The sequence below is a fragment of the Anoplopoma fimbria genome, chromosome 2, assembly GCF_027596085.1.
Source record: "Anoplopoma fimbria isolate UVic2021 breed Golden Eagle Sablefish chromosome 2, Afim_UVic_2022, whole genome shotgun sequence".
Taxonomy (NCBI): domain Eukaryota; kingdom Metazoa; phylum Chordata; class Actinopteri; order Perciformes; family Anoplopomatidae; genus Anoplopoma; species Anoplopoma fimbria.
Genome location: NC_072450.1, coordinates 7,914,145 through 7,929,119, shown reverse-complemented (window position 1 = coordinate 7,929,119; position 14,975 = coordinate 7,914,145). Strand labels below are relative to the sequence as shown.

The window sequence follows — 14,975 nt, the reverse complement described above, 5'->3', positions numbered from 1 at the left end:
AAGTGACAGCTGACCTCTCTGCAGCCACCATCAGCCTCTCCCCTTGGCTCACCTGACACAGCCTCTGTCTCGGACCAGAGCTGGTGCTGAAAGTGAATTCAGCATTAATAGTACAGGCTGCACACAAGGAAAAGGTGTTTGGAGCTGCAGTATGTAATTGTCTAATCAGAGTTTACACAAGTTAAATGTCAAACTCAACAAAGCATGCATGACGCTTCTTTTTTATGGTTGAAAGCCAAAGGAAAGACCTTTAGAAATGCAACTGTACATGTGTGGCTGGTATTGGTTTTTTGTGAGTGTGTGTGTGTGTGTGTGTGTGTGTGTGTGTGTGTGTGTGTGTGTGTGTGTGTGTGTGTGTGTGTGTGTGTGTGTGTGTATGTGTGTAACCAGGTGTTTATATGTCTGTCTGTGGAAAGATTTTGTGTCTGTGACAGCGTCTCAAGATGCAGGTGTTTAGTTGAGGTCAAAATGAAGGCGAATATGGGTGTGGTTCAAGCAAAGGCACACACACACACACACACACACACACACACACACACACACACACACACACACACGTTTTATGCCGATGGCTTTCTCAGAAACTTCTCATCCAAAGCACTCAACACTGTGCTTCCTTATATTTTCAGCAACACATCCCGCTAATTACACACACACACACACACACACACACACACACACACACAGACAGAGCCTCCTTCCATTTTAGTTGGATCTACAACATTGCCTACTGTTGGCTTTATACTCTTACAGTAGTGGTTGAACACAGCTTGGATGTTTGAGGACATTTTCATCTACATAATTAAGAATATAGGCTGCATGCCAATCTTCTTGGACAATGCCTCAGAATTAAAGATGTATGTGAAATCCATAACCAATTGAAATGAACCACTTGGAAAAGTCAATTTATTTACAGACAGAATTTACACAAGTAGGTACATTGCACATTTGTGATTATATCTAATCTCCAAATCCATGTTTAGGTCCTTCAAAATATAATTCCATGTTTTGCCGGGTATCTCGTGTCCAAGAGTCCACAATGTCTCCAGTTCATTCCTGAGACGGTTGTCCCCTGTGTCCCCGTCTCTCTGTTGCCATGTTTCGTGTCGCTCTTCTTTGCCCAGTGGAGGCAAACATTTCATAAATGTAATCTTACAAAGGACAGAAAGACAGTGCAGCATCACCTTATCGGAGGGAAAGGGGAGAGGAATTGAATCTAATCATCACTCATCAAGAGGTTTTGTGACAGTTAGGTAGGAATTCAATAAATGCCACATTACAGGTGTCATACATAGGTCATGTCATGATGACAACCACGTCATAAAGTGCAGGTTTGCTGTGTGTAATGAAACATCTTCAATTTTGCAATACTAAAGCATTACGCACAAGTCACGACGGTTACAGGTGGACAACCAGAGAGAAAGAAAGAAAACACACACACAGCTGCATGGGGCCTCTTGTCCACCAGGCTGAAGCTACCGGGTGTACTGGATCATGCTGGAGCTCGGTAAGCCTTTACGGTCTATGATGGACAACGAGGACTCTCCATTGTCCAAACCCGGGATTGGCACGACTCCCCCGGTGTCTCCATGCGTAAAGTAGCGCGACGCACTGCTCTTCTTGGATGAGGAGGGAGTGGAGACTCTCCAAAACACACCGCTGAGCATCTTCCTGATCTCTGGCCTGATCAGGCAGTAAAGCACCGGGTTTAAGCAGCTGTTTGCGTGCGCCAAGCACACCGTGACCGGGAACACATAGGTGTGCACCAGGTAATACGACTTATCCCAATCCACCGCGTTGAATTTCACCAAGACACCCCAGAATGTGATGGCGTGGTTTGGCATCCAGCAGAAGAAGAAGGACAAAACCACGATGGCGACAGATTTGGTGACCTTGGATCTGCGTTTGGGGTTGCTGCTGCTCATGCTGCGGAGTCTCACGAAGCGCAGCAGCATCAGGTAGTTGACGCAGACTATGAGCATGGGGATGATGAAGGCTATCAAGATCTTCTGGATGTGGTAGAGAGCCAGCCAGTCGTGCCCATCGGGGAACTTGAGGAGGCAGAGTTTTTCTCCAGCCACCAAAGTCACAGTGGAGAAGATCGTCGTGGGAGCAGTGGCCATGGTCGCCAACACCCACAGCACCGCGCACACCCACTTTACGCACCGTGACCTCCTGTGAGCCTTCTTCTTCAGGGCCGAGGCCACCGACCAGTAGCGGGTCACACTCATGGCCGTGAGGAAGAACACGCTGGCGTACATGTTCATCACGGTGACCGAGAGGATGATCTTGCACATGGCGTCTCCAAAGGGCCAGCTGAAGTCCAGCGCGGTGTCCACGGCCCAGAAGGGCAGAGTGAGGACGAACTGGAAGTCCGTCACCGCCAGGTTGATGATGAAGAAGTTGATGGTGGACTTCTTGCGACCTTGTCTTAACCTCATGAGGAAAAACACCAGCAGATTCCCCACCAAGCCCACGGCGCACACCACAGAGTAGACCACGGAGATGAGGATCCTGAGGATGGGGGTGCCGTCTGCGCTCACGTCGATGTCTTGGAAACTGAATTTCTCATCACCAGGTGAGCTCCAGTTAAGTGCTCCACTGTGGTTGAATAGATCATCCATGTTTAAAGTTCAGAGACTCACACCAGACTTTCTGCTGCAACACAGACTGCATCCATGCACCACAGTCTGAGCTCTTTATCCCCATGCAATGACTCTGAGTCTGCTTTTATACAGGTGTTCTCCCTGCTGCTGAGTCGTGATTGGTCGTACGAGACGTGACAGATCAGACAGCCACAGTCACAGAATGAGCATAAAAACATCCAGAAAAACAGCAGCACCTGATTGGTCTCTATCAATCTATGAATAAATCTATTTATGTATATATATATATATTCACAGCATGTCTGCTCATTAGTCCTGTGACGGTATGCTGGATAAGATAAGATAAGATAAGATAAGATAAGATAAGATAAGAATTAAATTTGCAGGCTTACAACAGCATAGAGTAAAGTGCACACAAGAGATATAGTAGAAGAAGACAAGCTAAAAAAATAAAAAATAAAATAAAACAAGTATTATAAATAAGCAATAAAAAAAAAACAGTAGAAAAACAACAATAACTGAAATATTATATTTACAGACAGAAAAAAACAACTATTTTAACTATTTTTAACTTTTTTAACTATTATTGCACAGTGTAATGTGTAATGTATTGCACAGGTTTTTATTGTCATGTTATTATTGTCATGTGTCATGTGGTCTGCTGGGAGCAGAGTTGGTTGTGCAGCCTGACAGCAGCAGGAAGGAAGGACCTGCGGTACCTCTCCTTCACATGACAACTTTTAATCAAAAAGGTTAATTACATGAATTATGACCTGAAGAATACAGTTAAAACCTCCTCTATCTTTGTTAGCATCATCCCCCCAAAATCAGTGTGCGTTTAAGCTTTTCAATAACATGCTTTATTGTTATCGGAAGTGATGGACAGCTTCTAAAACACATGTGCACAAGTATGGCCCCTGCATCGGGGGGCCACAGTGCCTCCATTCTACCGCTAGAGGGAGCACCAGCCCAAACTTATGAAGACTGACAATAAAGTAAAACAATGTAGAATATGTGATTTTTTTTCAAAGCAGACTTTATTCCACTTAAGTTTAAAAAGAATAATAAACACATGCCACAAAGGTTTCTCAGATCAGAAGCCTCTCTGAAGTGCTTTCAACACAACATTGGGAGTTTTATAACAACCCTCAGACTGAAGCCCCTGATCTGTCATCATTTCTCTGACTCCAAGTGAACGCAACAATATCGGAACTGGTCCTCATTTGACCCATTGAAGACCTCAGGTTGTGGTGGAAACTGCCAATTGGATTGGAGCACTGTATCTGATTTCTTGGAGTAGCATTCCCCTTTAAGCCTGCAGACCCGCTGGAAGATGGCCCATTGTCTTAAGTCCACCCATCTGTGGGGGTGGCTCTGCGAAAGTTTTGCAGGGGAAAAGATTTTTGAAGCTGTCACTTGGCTGTTGGCAGGATTGATGGAGGACCGAGAGATGGGGGGGGACAGCTAGTCGCAAGCAAACAGTAACACCAGCGTACAAAACAAGTGTGGAAAAAGACCGAGGATGCAACACAGACAGCCGGCGGAGGCAGACGATGTGCGGGCCTAGGTTGGAGAAGTTTGTTGGGACTGTCACAGTTTGAGCGCATGTTCGCAACAAAGGCGAGAAAAAACGCGCACCCAGCCCAGATGGACGGGATCTGAAGTGACCATCGACTCGCTGTGAGAGAAGATATTCAATGTTCCCAAAACATAGTCTCCCGTCTTGACAAGATGTCCCGTTTGGACTGCGGGGTTCACGCCTTTGGACTGGGACTGTCTCCCATTCACATCTTCATCGCACTTCTGACGGTCCTGGAAAACTGCAAAACATTAGGATTATCACATGAACCAGGTCAGTAAACCTGACATTTATCATGTCAAAGTTCGGATTCAGGATATGGCCACGTCCTCTGGTGCTTTGGCTGCTTCTTTGTCGTGCACATTGGTTTCAGAGCGCATCTAATTGAGCCCAGAACCAGGCCAGCAGTGCTCAGCGTGTGGAGGGGAGGCCAGCTGTGACTTGTGTTTACACAGTTTGGTTCCGACCATAGCAATTAAACCAAAGGTTTTGCTGCTTAGTCTGGGAGCTGGAGGTACCTTTTTTCCATTGAATCATCAGAGGTTTAATCTCCATGTAGGGAAGCATCTGCCCTGCCCTTGAGCCATTGCAGCTGACTCCCAGTGCAGCTGACTCTGACCTCTGACCTCACCGGTGAAGGTCAGGAAACAGAATTTGCCTTCGGGCATCTACAGGATGCATCATCACTCTCATTATGGAGCTAGTTTCCATTCTTCTTTGCACAGTGTATCACTTTTATCCGGCCCAGCGGTCATCACCACATCAGAGAGTTGATCCTCTATTGTCTATAAGGAAGTGCTCCCTCACCTGCACTCCAAACACACTCTTCCTCCCAGTCTTCCCTTTAGTTTAGTCAGTCACAGTTCTCCTGAGGTACGAGATTACAAATAGAACAGAGTCTGGATACAGTCAGTAAGTACTGTAAGGTGTTTAGTTATAGACCTGGATGTGTCACAGAGGGGATTCACCTGTCAAACAGTAATGATTTCAGGTGATTAATGTTGGCACAGGGAGCTTAAAGTTCATCTCCATACTGCTAATCACCCAGAATAAAGAAGCAGTGGGTCACAGGCTTCCTCTTATTTTGAGGTAGTTCTTTATTCTTTCTTGCTACAGAAATATATGATTGTATTCATTATAGTAAAACACGTAAAAGTAGGGAGAGGAATCAGCCGTCCACATACCAATCATCACTTCTAGCCCTCTTTAAGCACTACTTCTCCTCCTCTAAGACCTAGCTGCTTATGCATTTATTGGCGTTTTCTTCACAGTGTCTTATATTTAAAAGTCTGATGTATTCTCCAAATTGAATTTCACATCCCTCTCCCTTCCTCGTGGCAAATTATTACTTGTCGACATGCACAGCCGCTTAATTCAAAGCTTCAAAGTCTTTTGAATTCAGAATTAACGCCGTGTGTGTATTTTGTTAATTAAGATGTCTCCTGAAATGCCCATGGAACTCGATGACATACCTCCACTGAGGCCACATTTGTGTTGAGTAAATACAATGGCAACCAAACTCCTTCTGGATCCAGATCTTCATAAAAAATACACATAATTAAAGACAGCAATGCCGACTGACAGACACAGGCAGCTATGCTTTTTGCAATAAATCAAATTGATTCCAGGAATATTATGCACATTGAATTTTGCACATTTTTAAAGTGGGAACAGGCAACTTCTGGACTATTGTGGGTCCCGCTGTTACAAAGATCACCTTTTAAAAGCAGATTGAAGTGAAGTGGCCTTACAGGAGCTAAAGACTCTCAAACACGCAAGTTTCCTCTTTATCTCTATTCAATGAAACATTCCAAGCAGCTGGTTGTTGAACACATTTACCTCATGTCTCTCTGCACTGATGTATTCATGAAAATATTTGTGCAGATAATCCAACGCAAAGTGGTGAGACATTTCTTTTCACCTCATCACGAAGCTGTGTATGAAATCTCTGTTTGCCTTCGGCTCATTTCCTTTGAATGACATTAAGCTAATGATGGCATGATGAAGGATCAGTGAGGTCCTTGTACGTTGACGGATTATCTTAGTCCAAGCAAAGGCAGTGTGCCTGGAAATGATGATGCAATGACAACCCCCTCATAAAAAGAAAATTTGAAAGAACATATTTAAATTGAGCCGTAAAATATCATTTTAATGCAATATGTATCTTCATGTTGACTCTTTATGTTACATGAATGGCATTGCTCATGTATCCAGTAAACAAACCTTGTGTCAACAGAAGTGCTGCAGCTGCAGGATTCTCCTCCTTTGGTTTCCCCTGTTTGAAAAAACATCTGGTCTGAATATTTTAATCTAAGATGCTTTAAATTCCAGTTTCATAAGTCAATTCTTTGCCACTTAATTTTCCTGCCACGCCTCACTTTATTAGAATTTGACTTTGCCATACACATTGTTTAATGAAAAGATATGCAATGTTAAATACACTTAATCAAAAAAACATTTGAATGCATTTCATGGGACAAACGTGCACTACAGTCATCAGCAACCACGATGTGTAGAACTGAGAATAGCAGACTGCTCACATTTTCTTTCCCCACACATGACTTTCATGCTGCTAACAGTACAGGAAATTAAGGAGAGTTATATTAAGGAGAGTTATTTTTATCGGGTAATGAATTCCCCCAACTTTATCAAACCGGCTGCACATGGGAGTAGAAATTCGGCGGAAAGTAGACAAGGATCCAGCGTTTCTCTAACTGGCTCTGTTTACACTGCAGCTGTATTCAAACATTAAAAAATGACAGATGAGACACCCACATGGGTTTGTTTAGAGCTTCTCCACTTTTGTTTACGACTTTAGAGCCGCTGTAATTATTGAATTACCCTCCTGGTTCCCATGATTTACTCACCCATCTTCTCTCACATCTTCTCCTCCCACATGGCTTTGACAGAGAGCTTTCTGCAGGATCTGCCCCAGTATGAAGTGGTTTATCCCACTAGAGTGGATGCCAGAGGTCACTTCCTGTCCAACTTCCTGTCTCACCATGCTCGCCGTGTACAGCGGCGGGAAGCCTCAGAGGGACCAGCGGACGTGGATCGAGTCTTCTACCAGCTGTGGCACGCGGGCCACAGTTTGCACTTTAACCTCACCCTCAACCCACACCTGCTGGCTCCGGGGTTCCTGACGGAGAGGAGGTATGGCGGCCTGGACGGGGCCCGGATCCGTCCTGCTGGATCCTCCCAGTGCCATTTCTTCGGCGAGGTGTGGGATGAGGCCGTCGGTAAAGGAAGCGCAGCCATAAGTACCTGTGATGGACTGGTGAGTAACTTTTTAAAAGCTTGAAGTCCATTTGAAGGTTGTATCTAAATGCATTTCAGGTTCAACACGGAGGTGTCGGCTGCAGCAGAGAGCTGTATTCAGAGCGGAGTTAATGTGTGTTATGAGGAATTCATATCAAAACCGCAGACAGAAGTTCAGACCTGAAAACTTGAGGGTCTTTTAAGAAAGCCACACAACCTTGATGTTTTTTCCATGAAACAAAGATGTCTGAAGTTATCTCTCCTCTGTGTTTACAGATGTGTGCTCATAAAGGAGCAGTTGTACATCGAAAAAAGACATTTTTTTTTCATATTTTTGTCTTATCCGCAATAAACTGCTCTATATTAGGCTGGTCCATGACTATCAAACATATCTCCATGTAACACGCACAATCACAGAATGGCATTCACCACGTCTTCGTCTGTGTTTCCCCACTGTTTGTTAATGGCCGCTCCGCTGCGCTGCGCTAATTACATTACATTACATTACAGTCATTTAGCAGACGCTTTTATCCAAAGCGACTTACAATCAGTAGTATATTACATATCATTCACCCATTCACACACTGGTGACAGGCTACCATGCAAGGTGCCACCATCAGACTCTAACTAACATTCATGCAACATCCAGCTAATACTGAATACTGCTAATGCTAAAGCCCCACGGCGTTGTCACGTTAGCATAGCCCCTTACTTCACACTTTGGTGACCTCATACAACCCTACTTCAAAAAATCCAAACTAGCCCTTGAAGTTTCCACTCTGAACATGTCGCACTGATTATCAAGATTTATCACAATAGTCAAATATTTTGCTTCAAGTGCATCGAACTCCCACTGAGACAACCCTTTTGTAGTTCTCTGTTCAGACTCGGTACGCTTGACTTTATTCAGCTGTAAAGCTGTAAAAACACTGGTGGGAATTTTCTCGAATGGCAGCCTCGCGCACGCCACTTAAAGTAAACAAACATATCCTTCGGTGTGTGATAAAAAGGGTCATTTTAGTCCGTTATAAATCCTTGAGGGTGAATATTGTTTTGCCACTCATCAACAGATTTCTCAACAACAGTAAACAGGATTCTGAGTAACTCACAGGCTGCTTTATGGTGCACCTGAGGAAGTTGTCTTTGTGGAATTGAATTGTCATGTAAATACATTCTGAATTGCTTGGTGTAAACATTACTTTGAGATTCTGGTCCGTGCTGTCTCGATAGCGTCATCGACTTCCTGCTGATTTTTAGTCGTAAATCCATCCTGCAAATTCTCCTGCGTCTGAGCGAAGCCTTGGGTTGAGATCTAAAGAACGTAGAGTTTCTTTCATGTTAGAGTCACTGGTCATTTTTCATTGACTTGCTGGTAAGAATCAAAATCGGAACAGCAACAGGAATGCAATTATTGAGCAGCAACCACACGCATGCATTCATGTTGTTTATAGACTACACTCGCTCCATGTCATGAGAGCTTTATCTGCCCTCGACAGAGCCAATTGTTTTCTCACCTTTTTAATTTTATTTTTTTTTTTCTCCCACTGTGCTGTTCAGAACTAGATGTCCAAGGCCTCCTGCTGCTATGTCCTTCTGCTCTCAGGTTATATGTGTACAGAGATTTTTCTAGAGCTCACCGCTGTTGAAACATGTGTCTTAACTTTGGTTTGTGAACTCCTCAGACACCATTTCCACCAACAAAGGTATCAATGGCCACATGTTTTTGTTCACTGCACCCTTCTGTTACTACCTAGAAATGCTTTCACACACAAAAATCTCAAAACAAAAGCTGCTTCTGAGAAGTTTCAATCACCCCATCTTAAATTAGTTCACACCCAGTTTATATGCAATCAGAGTTCTGTAGATCACACGTATTTCCAACTCTAATGCTTGGCTGAATAATAACCGAACATCTTGACCTTCTCTGCATGCTGTCTGCATATATAAATATATATAAAGCTACAGCTGCATGACTCACTGGAGTAGCTGGCTGTTGTAGTGAGCAGGTAAAGGTGGAGGTTTCCTGTAAACTAACAAATGTTACCTTTTTAGATTCCGTATTTCTCAACTAAACTCATTATATGTATCCTTTGGGTCGAACAAACATGTTGAATATCTTTCCTTCCTCTCACAACATATGTTGTGAATTTCATTGTACATTCATTTCACCTGTGGATCAGAGGAATAGTGGGAAACCATTGGCAGGACTGTGTACTTGGACACGTGTGCATGTGCCAAAGAAAATGGGGACCAGCTCAAGAGAAAATCGCCCACGGCTCTACTAGAGATCTAAACCTCCACAGAGTCCCTTAAATGTAGTGGACCCCTACCGAACACACTTTAAAATATCAGCACTAATCACACTAATTAGCATGTTTTTAGATCAGGAAAAAAAAGTACTTTGACACACAAAAACAAACTTCAAAGGCATTTCGTTCGATAATTAATTGTTAATCCTTTGCAGACATTCACTCTCTGAAGTGAACAGCCCATAAACATCAGCAGACACATGGTTTCCACATCGGTGGGGCTCTGCCAGCTCTGTGCAGCAGCCAGCTCGCCTCCTCGCTCGTTTTTAGGGCTTTTGGCCTTCTGTCTGGTGATGATCAGCTAGATTGAAGTCAGGTGACTGCTGTGGACGGTTATGACCATTCTCCTGTTTGGTCTTAAAAAGACTCCTTTATTTCTTGCCTTTACATTTGGGTTGATTGTTGTGCTGAAGATTATCCAAAGCCTTTGGCGAACCTGAGACCAGCGTTAATGCTTGTCTGTGTTTAATCAAATGTGTGTCTTTGTGGTGGAGGAGTAATGAATCCTGGTGACAGATGAGAAGACAGAGCCCTGCAGATTCTTTTTATATTGTTTGTTTTTGTCTTGAGTCGTCCGTCCATCCATGCGTTGACGTACGTACTTCTGTCCGGTTCATTCTCGTGAATAGAATAACTAAAGAACGCCTGCAAAGAACTTCGTATTGGTTGGTTGGAGAAGCTGGCTGTTGTACAAGCAGGTGTACGTCATAAAATATCTAGAGTGTGTGTCTGTGTAAATATTCAAGATAATGAGTACTGGTCTCCATCTGCTTTATCCTTGAAGTCATAATGCGTTTATAAAAAAAATCTTTTTCCAAAAAGGAATCAGTAAGTGGGTTCTTTTTATTGTATCAGGACAAAAGGCACTTAAAGTACGAGTGTATGAGTGCTTTTAGACCTGCAAGTATGACGTATAAGAATTATTATTATTCAAAAATGTATACAACAAACACGTTTATTATTGTTCCTATAGTTACACTGTGGCAGGAGCATGAGTCATCGCACCAATCCAAGAATTTCTTTAGCAGTTAATGGTCTAAAGAAATACTTATTTTCTTAAATGACTAATGATTCCTGACACATATGTGTACAGCTAAAGCATTGTAAGTGATAATACACACCCCTGTGGATATTGAGAGTATTTGGCATGCACTCAGTGGAGCAGCACCTCCCATCCCAACCCTCCGTAACTGATTACTGAGGAGGTTAGGAATCCATAGATATGAACTGTTGAGAAAAATCAGCCAGAAGCCCTTTTGCCAGAATATGTGGCTGCACAGTAAAACATGCTAATCCGCTTTATTAATGTTCATATGAAATACTTGCATCATTGTTCTCTCTTGCAATTCGTATACAGTCATAAAAAAGCCAAATTGCTTGATTTTCAGTTGCACAAATTGCAGCGTATTCAACGTTAAAGAAAAGCATTATGTTAATCGACGGTCATTTATCAGAGAGCTTATACCTGACATACTGTTAGGACTCTCAACGGCTTTTTTTGGTCTAAACATGCACATATGTATGTATGCATGTATGTATGTGATGGCGTGCAAAGTTCAGTTGTCACCTTATTCTTTTTAGTATCAAAGCAAATATCACCGTGTCTACCACAGCCTGTGCAATTTGTTCCTCCAAAACACATGGATAGTAAGAACCGTGTTACAAAAGTGACACAATAGAGCTGAACTATAAATGTCAAATTGATATCTTCTCTTTCTTCCTAAAATGCTTTTAGCTTACATACATACATACAGTACATACATCCTAATAAGATAGAGGTGAATGAAGAGGAATCTTTATTTGTTTCCTGGAGAAGTTTTATGGAAATTTGAGGAGTGCTTCTGGTGTGCATGTTCCACATTTTATTCTAAGTTTCAGTTTAATTTAATGAAGCTTGACAAGGAACAGCAGGTTATTAAACATTGAATCCTTAAATGCGTCATACATATACTGTAAAACACAAACAATTAGATAAAATTAAGCCTATTTAAAAAAAAAAAATCTAATGGAATTAAGGAAAAATTAAGACAAGAACATGATGGATTAAAGTTGCAAAATAAGTAATTTATAAAACAAATTTAAGAGAACGAGGTATGTGGACGAGGAATGTGTCATAAAGTGGTTCTCAGCCTGCCCTGGTCTTGGTCTTGACTTTATCCCAACCCCTCAAAGTCTTGGTCTTGTCTCGATCTTGACTCACTGGTCTTGGTCATGACTTGGTCTCGGGCCTGGGTGGTCTTGTCTACAACACTGGGTGTTACATTCCTGAAAGAAAGAAAAAGAAACTCAATAGAACTTCTTGATTGAAGCTGTTGCTTTATTTATTCCTGCCTACAAATATGTGTATGGGTCAGAATGCAAACACAATAACGTAACACCTCAATGAGTCACTGGTGGAAGAAATGTTGCAGAGGTTTTGTTGTTGACCGTCGGGCAGAGACTACTTGATAATTACAGAGTATCACGGCACACACAAACAAACAGAGTGCAAGGATGACAATTATTTACAGAGGAGAGGGGCACATAATGGAAAGCAGTCTCAACATATTGAATAGGCCATACATCACAGCAATGTATGGTGCAGTGTGATTAAAACAATAGGGAATGTCTTGTTTTCATTTATCCTGTTTACTTAAGCTAATGCATTAATTTTCTGGAGTAAATATACAAACAAAGCTGTAATGCTGCTTTGCAGATATTGTGTTCATGCAAAAATTTAAAATACCACATGGGTACAAATGAATGTAATAGAAAAACTACTGGTTACTATTGTTTTCACATGCACAACAATTACAATGAAGCAGTCGTTGAGGATAATCTTGAATCTAAGACTCCCTTCAAAAATTATTATTAAATATTTAAGGCCTATCTATAAAAAAAGGAGGAAAAAAAAGTAAGTAAAATGAGAATCTAAGACATAAAATGGTGCTAGTTCAAATACTGTCTGCCACAAATACAGTAATGTTTATTTGTGGTAGACAGTTTTTCAAATGGATAAACTGAATGTGTAGTAAAATATTTAAGACTTTTCAACTCTTTAAATCATCACTATGACCCTTAATAACACATACACACACTGTCACAGTTTTTAAACCGTGTGTGTGCGTGTGCGTGCCAAAGACAAATTAAATGCCATAGCATCTGACCAACATTTTTTTAACCTACTTAATAATTCTAAAGTTTGAACTCGGAATGTAAACTAGTTCATTTGAATCTGTGTGAACTGAACTTTGAGCTAGTTCTTGTGAAGTGTGTAGTGTGAACTTGCTCAACTACTGCAATGCATTTTGCCATACTTATGCACTCAAAATAGCAAGTGTAAGTACAGCAGAGCACGCATTGAGACACAGCAGTTTGGCTCTATTCGACCCTCCCAATGTTACTGTACATGTGTTCTAGCAGCAGCCTTGCTGTCTGTCAGAGTCACAGACACTGTAGCTGAAGTAAATATAGGGGAACGATGGTCAACAGAAAAAGGAGTAGGGCTACTGGAATTTGGTTTTGGCACCGTGCCGACGTGCTCTAGGGTGCAGTAATTTATCTGACATTTGATCTTTCTCCTGTGGCAGTAGCGCCCTGGATGTCTAGAGAAAATTTAAGACATCGGGCTGTTTCTACTGTTTCACTGGAAGCTTCCAAGTTTGATTTTTGTGTGCTGGAGACGAATCAGTGTTGTGGGCTTTATGAGCCATGCTATTACTTAAGCTTTTAAAGATAAAATATTATACATATATTGTTTAAAAGAAGGGAAAGATGGAAAGATTACCCAGTTTTGTATAATGTTCAGTATTGAAAACACTCAACACTACCTGCAACCACTTCATGGATAAAGAGCAGTTCCAGTTGAAGCCTTCCCTCGAAAGCTTAAACTGTGAAGTATCTGCAGGATGTGATGAGTTTGCATAACAGCATGGAAACTCAATATGAAAATAGTACGCAAAAAAAAGAGATGCATTTTGACAGTGCACCCATTTTTAAATCTAATAATACTGCAGTGGTTTTATTTACATAGATTTATATTGAGATAGTGATGCATGACTGTCATTAATTTTCATTATCTATATAAACTGACGATTATTTTCTTGTTTAAATGATTAATCACAGCAGAAGGTGATGAAAATGTTTGTCTGAAAAACAGTCCAAACCCCCAAAATAATACATCTGCTGCAATGTAAGCAGCAATAGTTCACAATCACAATAGTTTAGCAGTTAGATTTCTTTGGGTCAACTATTGATTATTCATTTCAGCTCTACAGCAAGGTGCTGTGTTACCTTAGGCCCACTAGTTACATATCTATTGTGGCAGAAGATCAAATAAAATACACAAAGTACAATGTTCGATTATTTTATTTTTTTTGTAAATAGATCCGTATAAAGAGATGAGAACTGACCTACAGCCCTGCTTTTTCTTCAGACAGGACTGTTCAAGTTGTCCGATCAAGAGTTTTTCATTCAGCCTCTGGAGAAGTCGAGTGATGACACCTCGGCGCCGCAGTCCCACGCCATCTACAAACGCCAAGCGTCCCCTCCGTCCAGGAGTCCAGTCGTACAGCCCGTCTCAGGGAAACCACCTCTCAACGGTACCTGTGGAATCTCAAGTCAGTCACTTTTTTTTCTTCACCACACACACACATGCAGGAACATGTTTGCACCATTATGTTAAGTGACAATATTAGAAAGCTTTATAAAAATGTGTTATTTGTTCCTTGAAATTGAACGATGGCACAAGTGAGAATCAATCAGAGCACTGACTGATAAGAATGAAGCTGATGAGTGAAAAAACATTTTGTTGTTGCACTTTCTTGAGTCTTTCTCTGGTTAATAATCAACAGAAAAAACATTTAAGGTGACTAGCTCACAATTCATCCGCTTCAAATTGTGACACTGAAAGAGGATTGAGCAACCTGGAGAGAAAATGTGCTTTGAGTTTGTGTATAATTAGGAATTTGCACAGCGTTTGCCACATAATGACATGAATGCAGCAGTGTGTGTGTGATACTAAGTGGCAATTTTAACACTTTGTAAAGAACCAATCAGCCTCAGGTATCAGATTTATTCATTTTTTCTTTTCAGGGACCTGCTGATGTAAATGACACTGCTCACAGAAAGAAATAAAAGTACAAAATAATATCTGCATTATTATCAACGTAGATAATACATAGCTGGACAGATTGATGGATAGATGATGACAATTCCATTGTGGATCAAAAGAAGTGCAAAGAT

At 41.6% G+C, this 14,975-nt stretch overlaps 2 protein-coding genes across 2 annotated transcripts in view; one reads left to right on the top strand and one right to left on the bottom strand.

Moving 5' to 3' along the window:
* Window positions 1-1,475: 1,475 nt before the first annotated feature.
* Window positions 1,476-2,624, bottom strand: rxfp3.3a2 (relaxin family peptide receptor 3.3a2). Its single transcript, XM_054619472.1, has one exon. It carries the CDS (start codon window positions 2,622-2,624, stop codon window positions 1,476-1,478), a length of 1,149 nt encoding a protein of 382 aa, XP_054475447.1.
* Window positions 2,625-4,337: 1,713 nt separating this feature from the next.
* LOC129102433 (A disintegrin and metalloproteinase with thrombospondin motifs 7) overlaps window positions 4,338-14,975 on the top strand; it is a 62,659-nt gene continuing 52,021 nt past the window's right edge. Inside the window, exons 1-3 of the mRNA XM_054612582.1 lie at window positions 4,338-4,458; window positions 7,095-7,462; window positions 14,167-14,350. Of these exons, the coding sequence (XP_054468557.1) occupies window positions 4,338-4,458; window positions 7,095-7,462; window positions 14,167-14,350 (673 nt within the window). The remainder of the gene's footprint in view (window positions 4,459-7,094; window positions 7,463-14,166; window positions 14,351-14,975) is intronic.

Excerpts from the sequence above, each read along its gene's own strand:
- rxfp3.3a2 (XM_054619472.1), bottom strand. The coding sequence starts at position 2,624 with ATGGATGATCTATTCAACCACAGTGGAGCACTTAACTGGAGCTCACCT.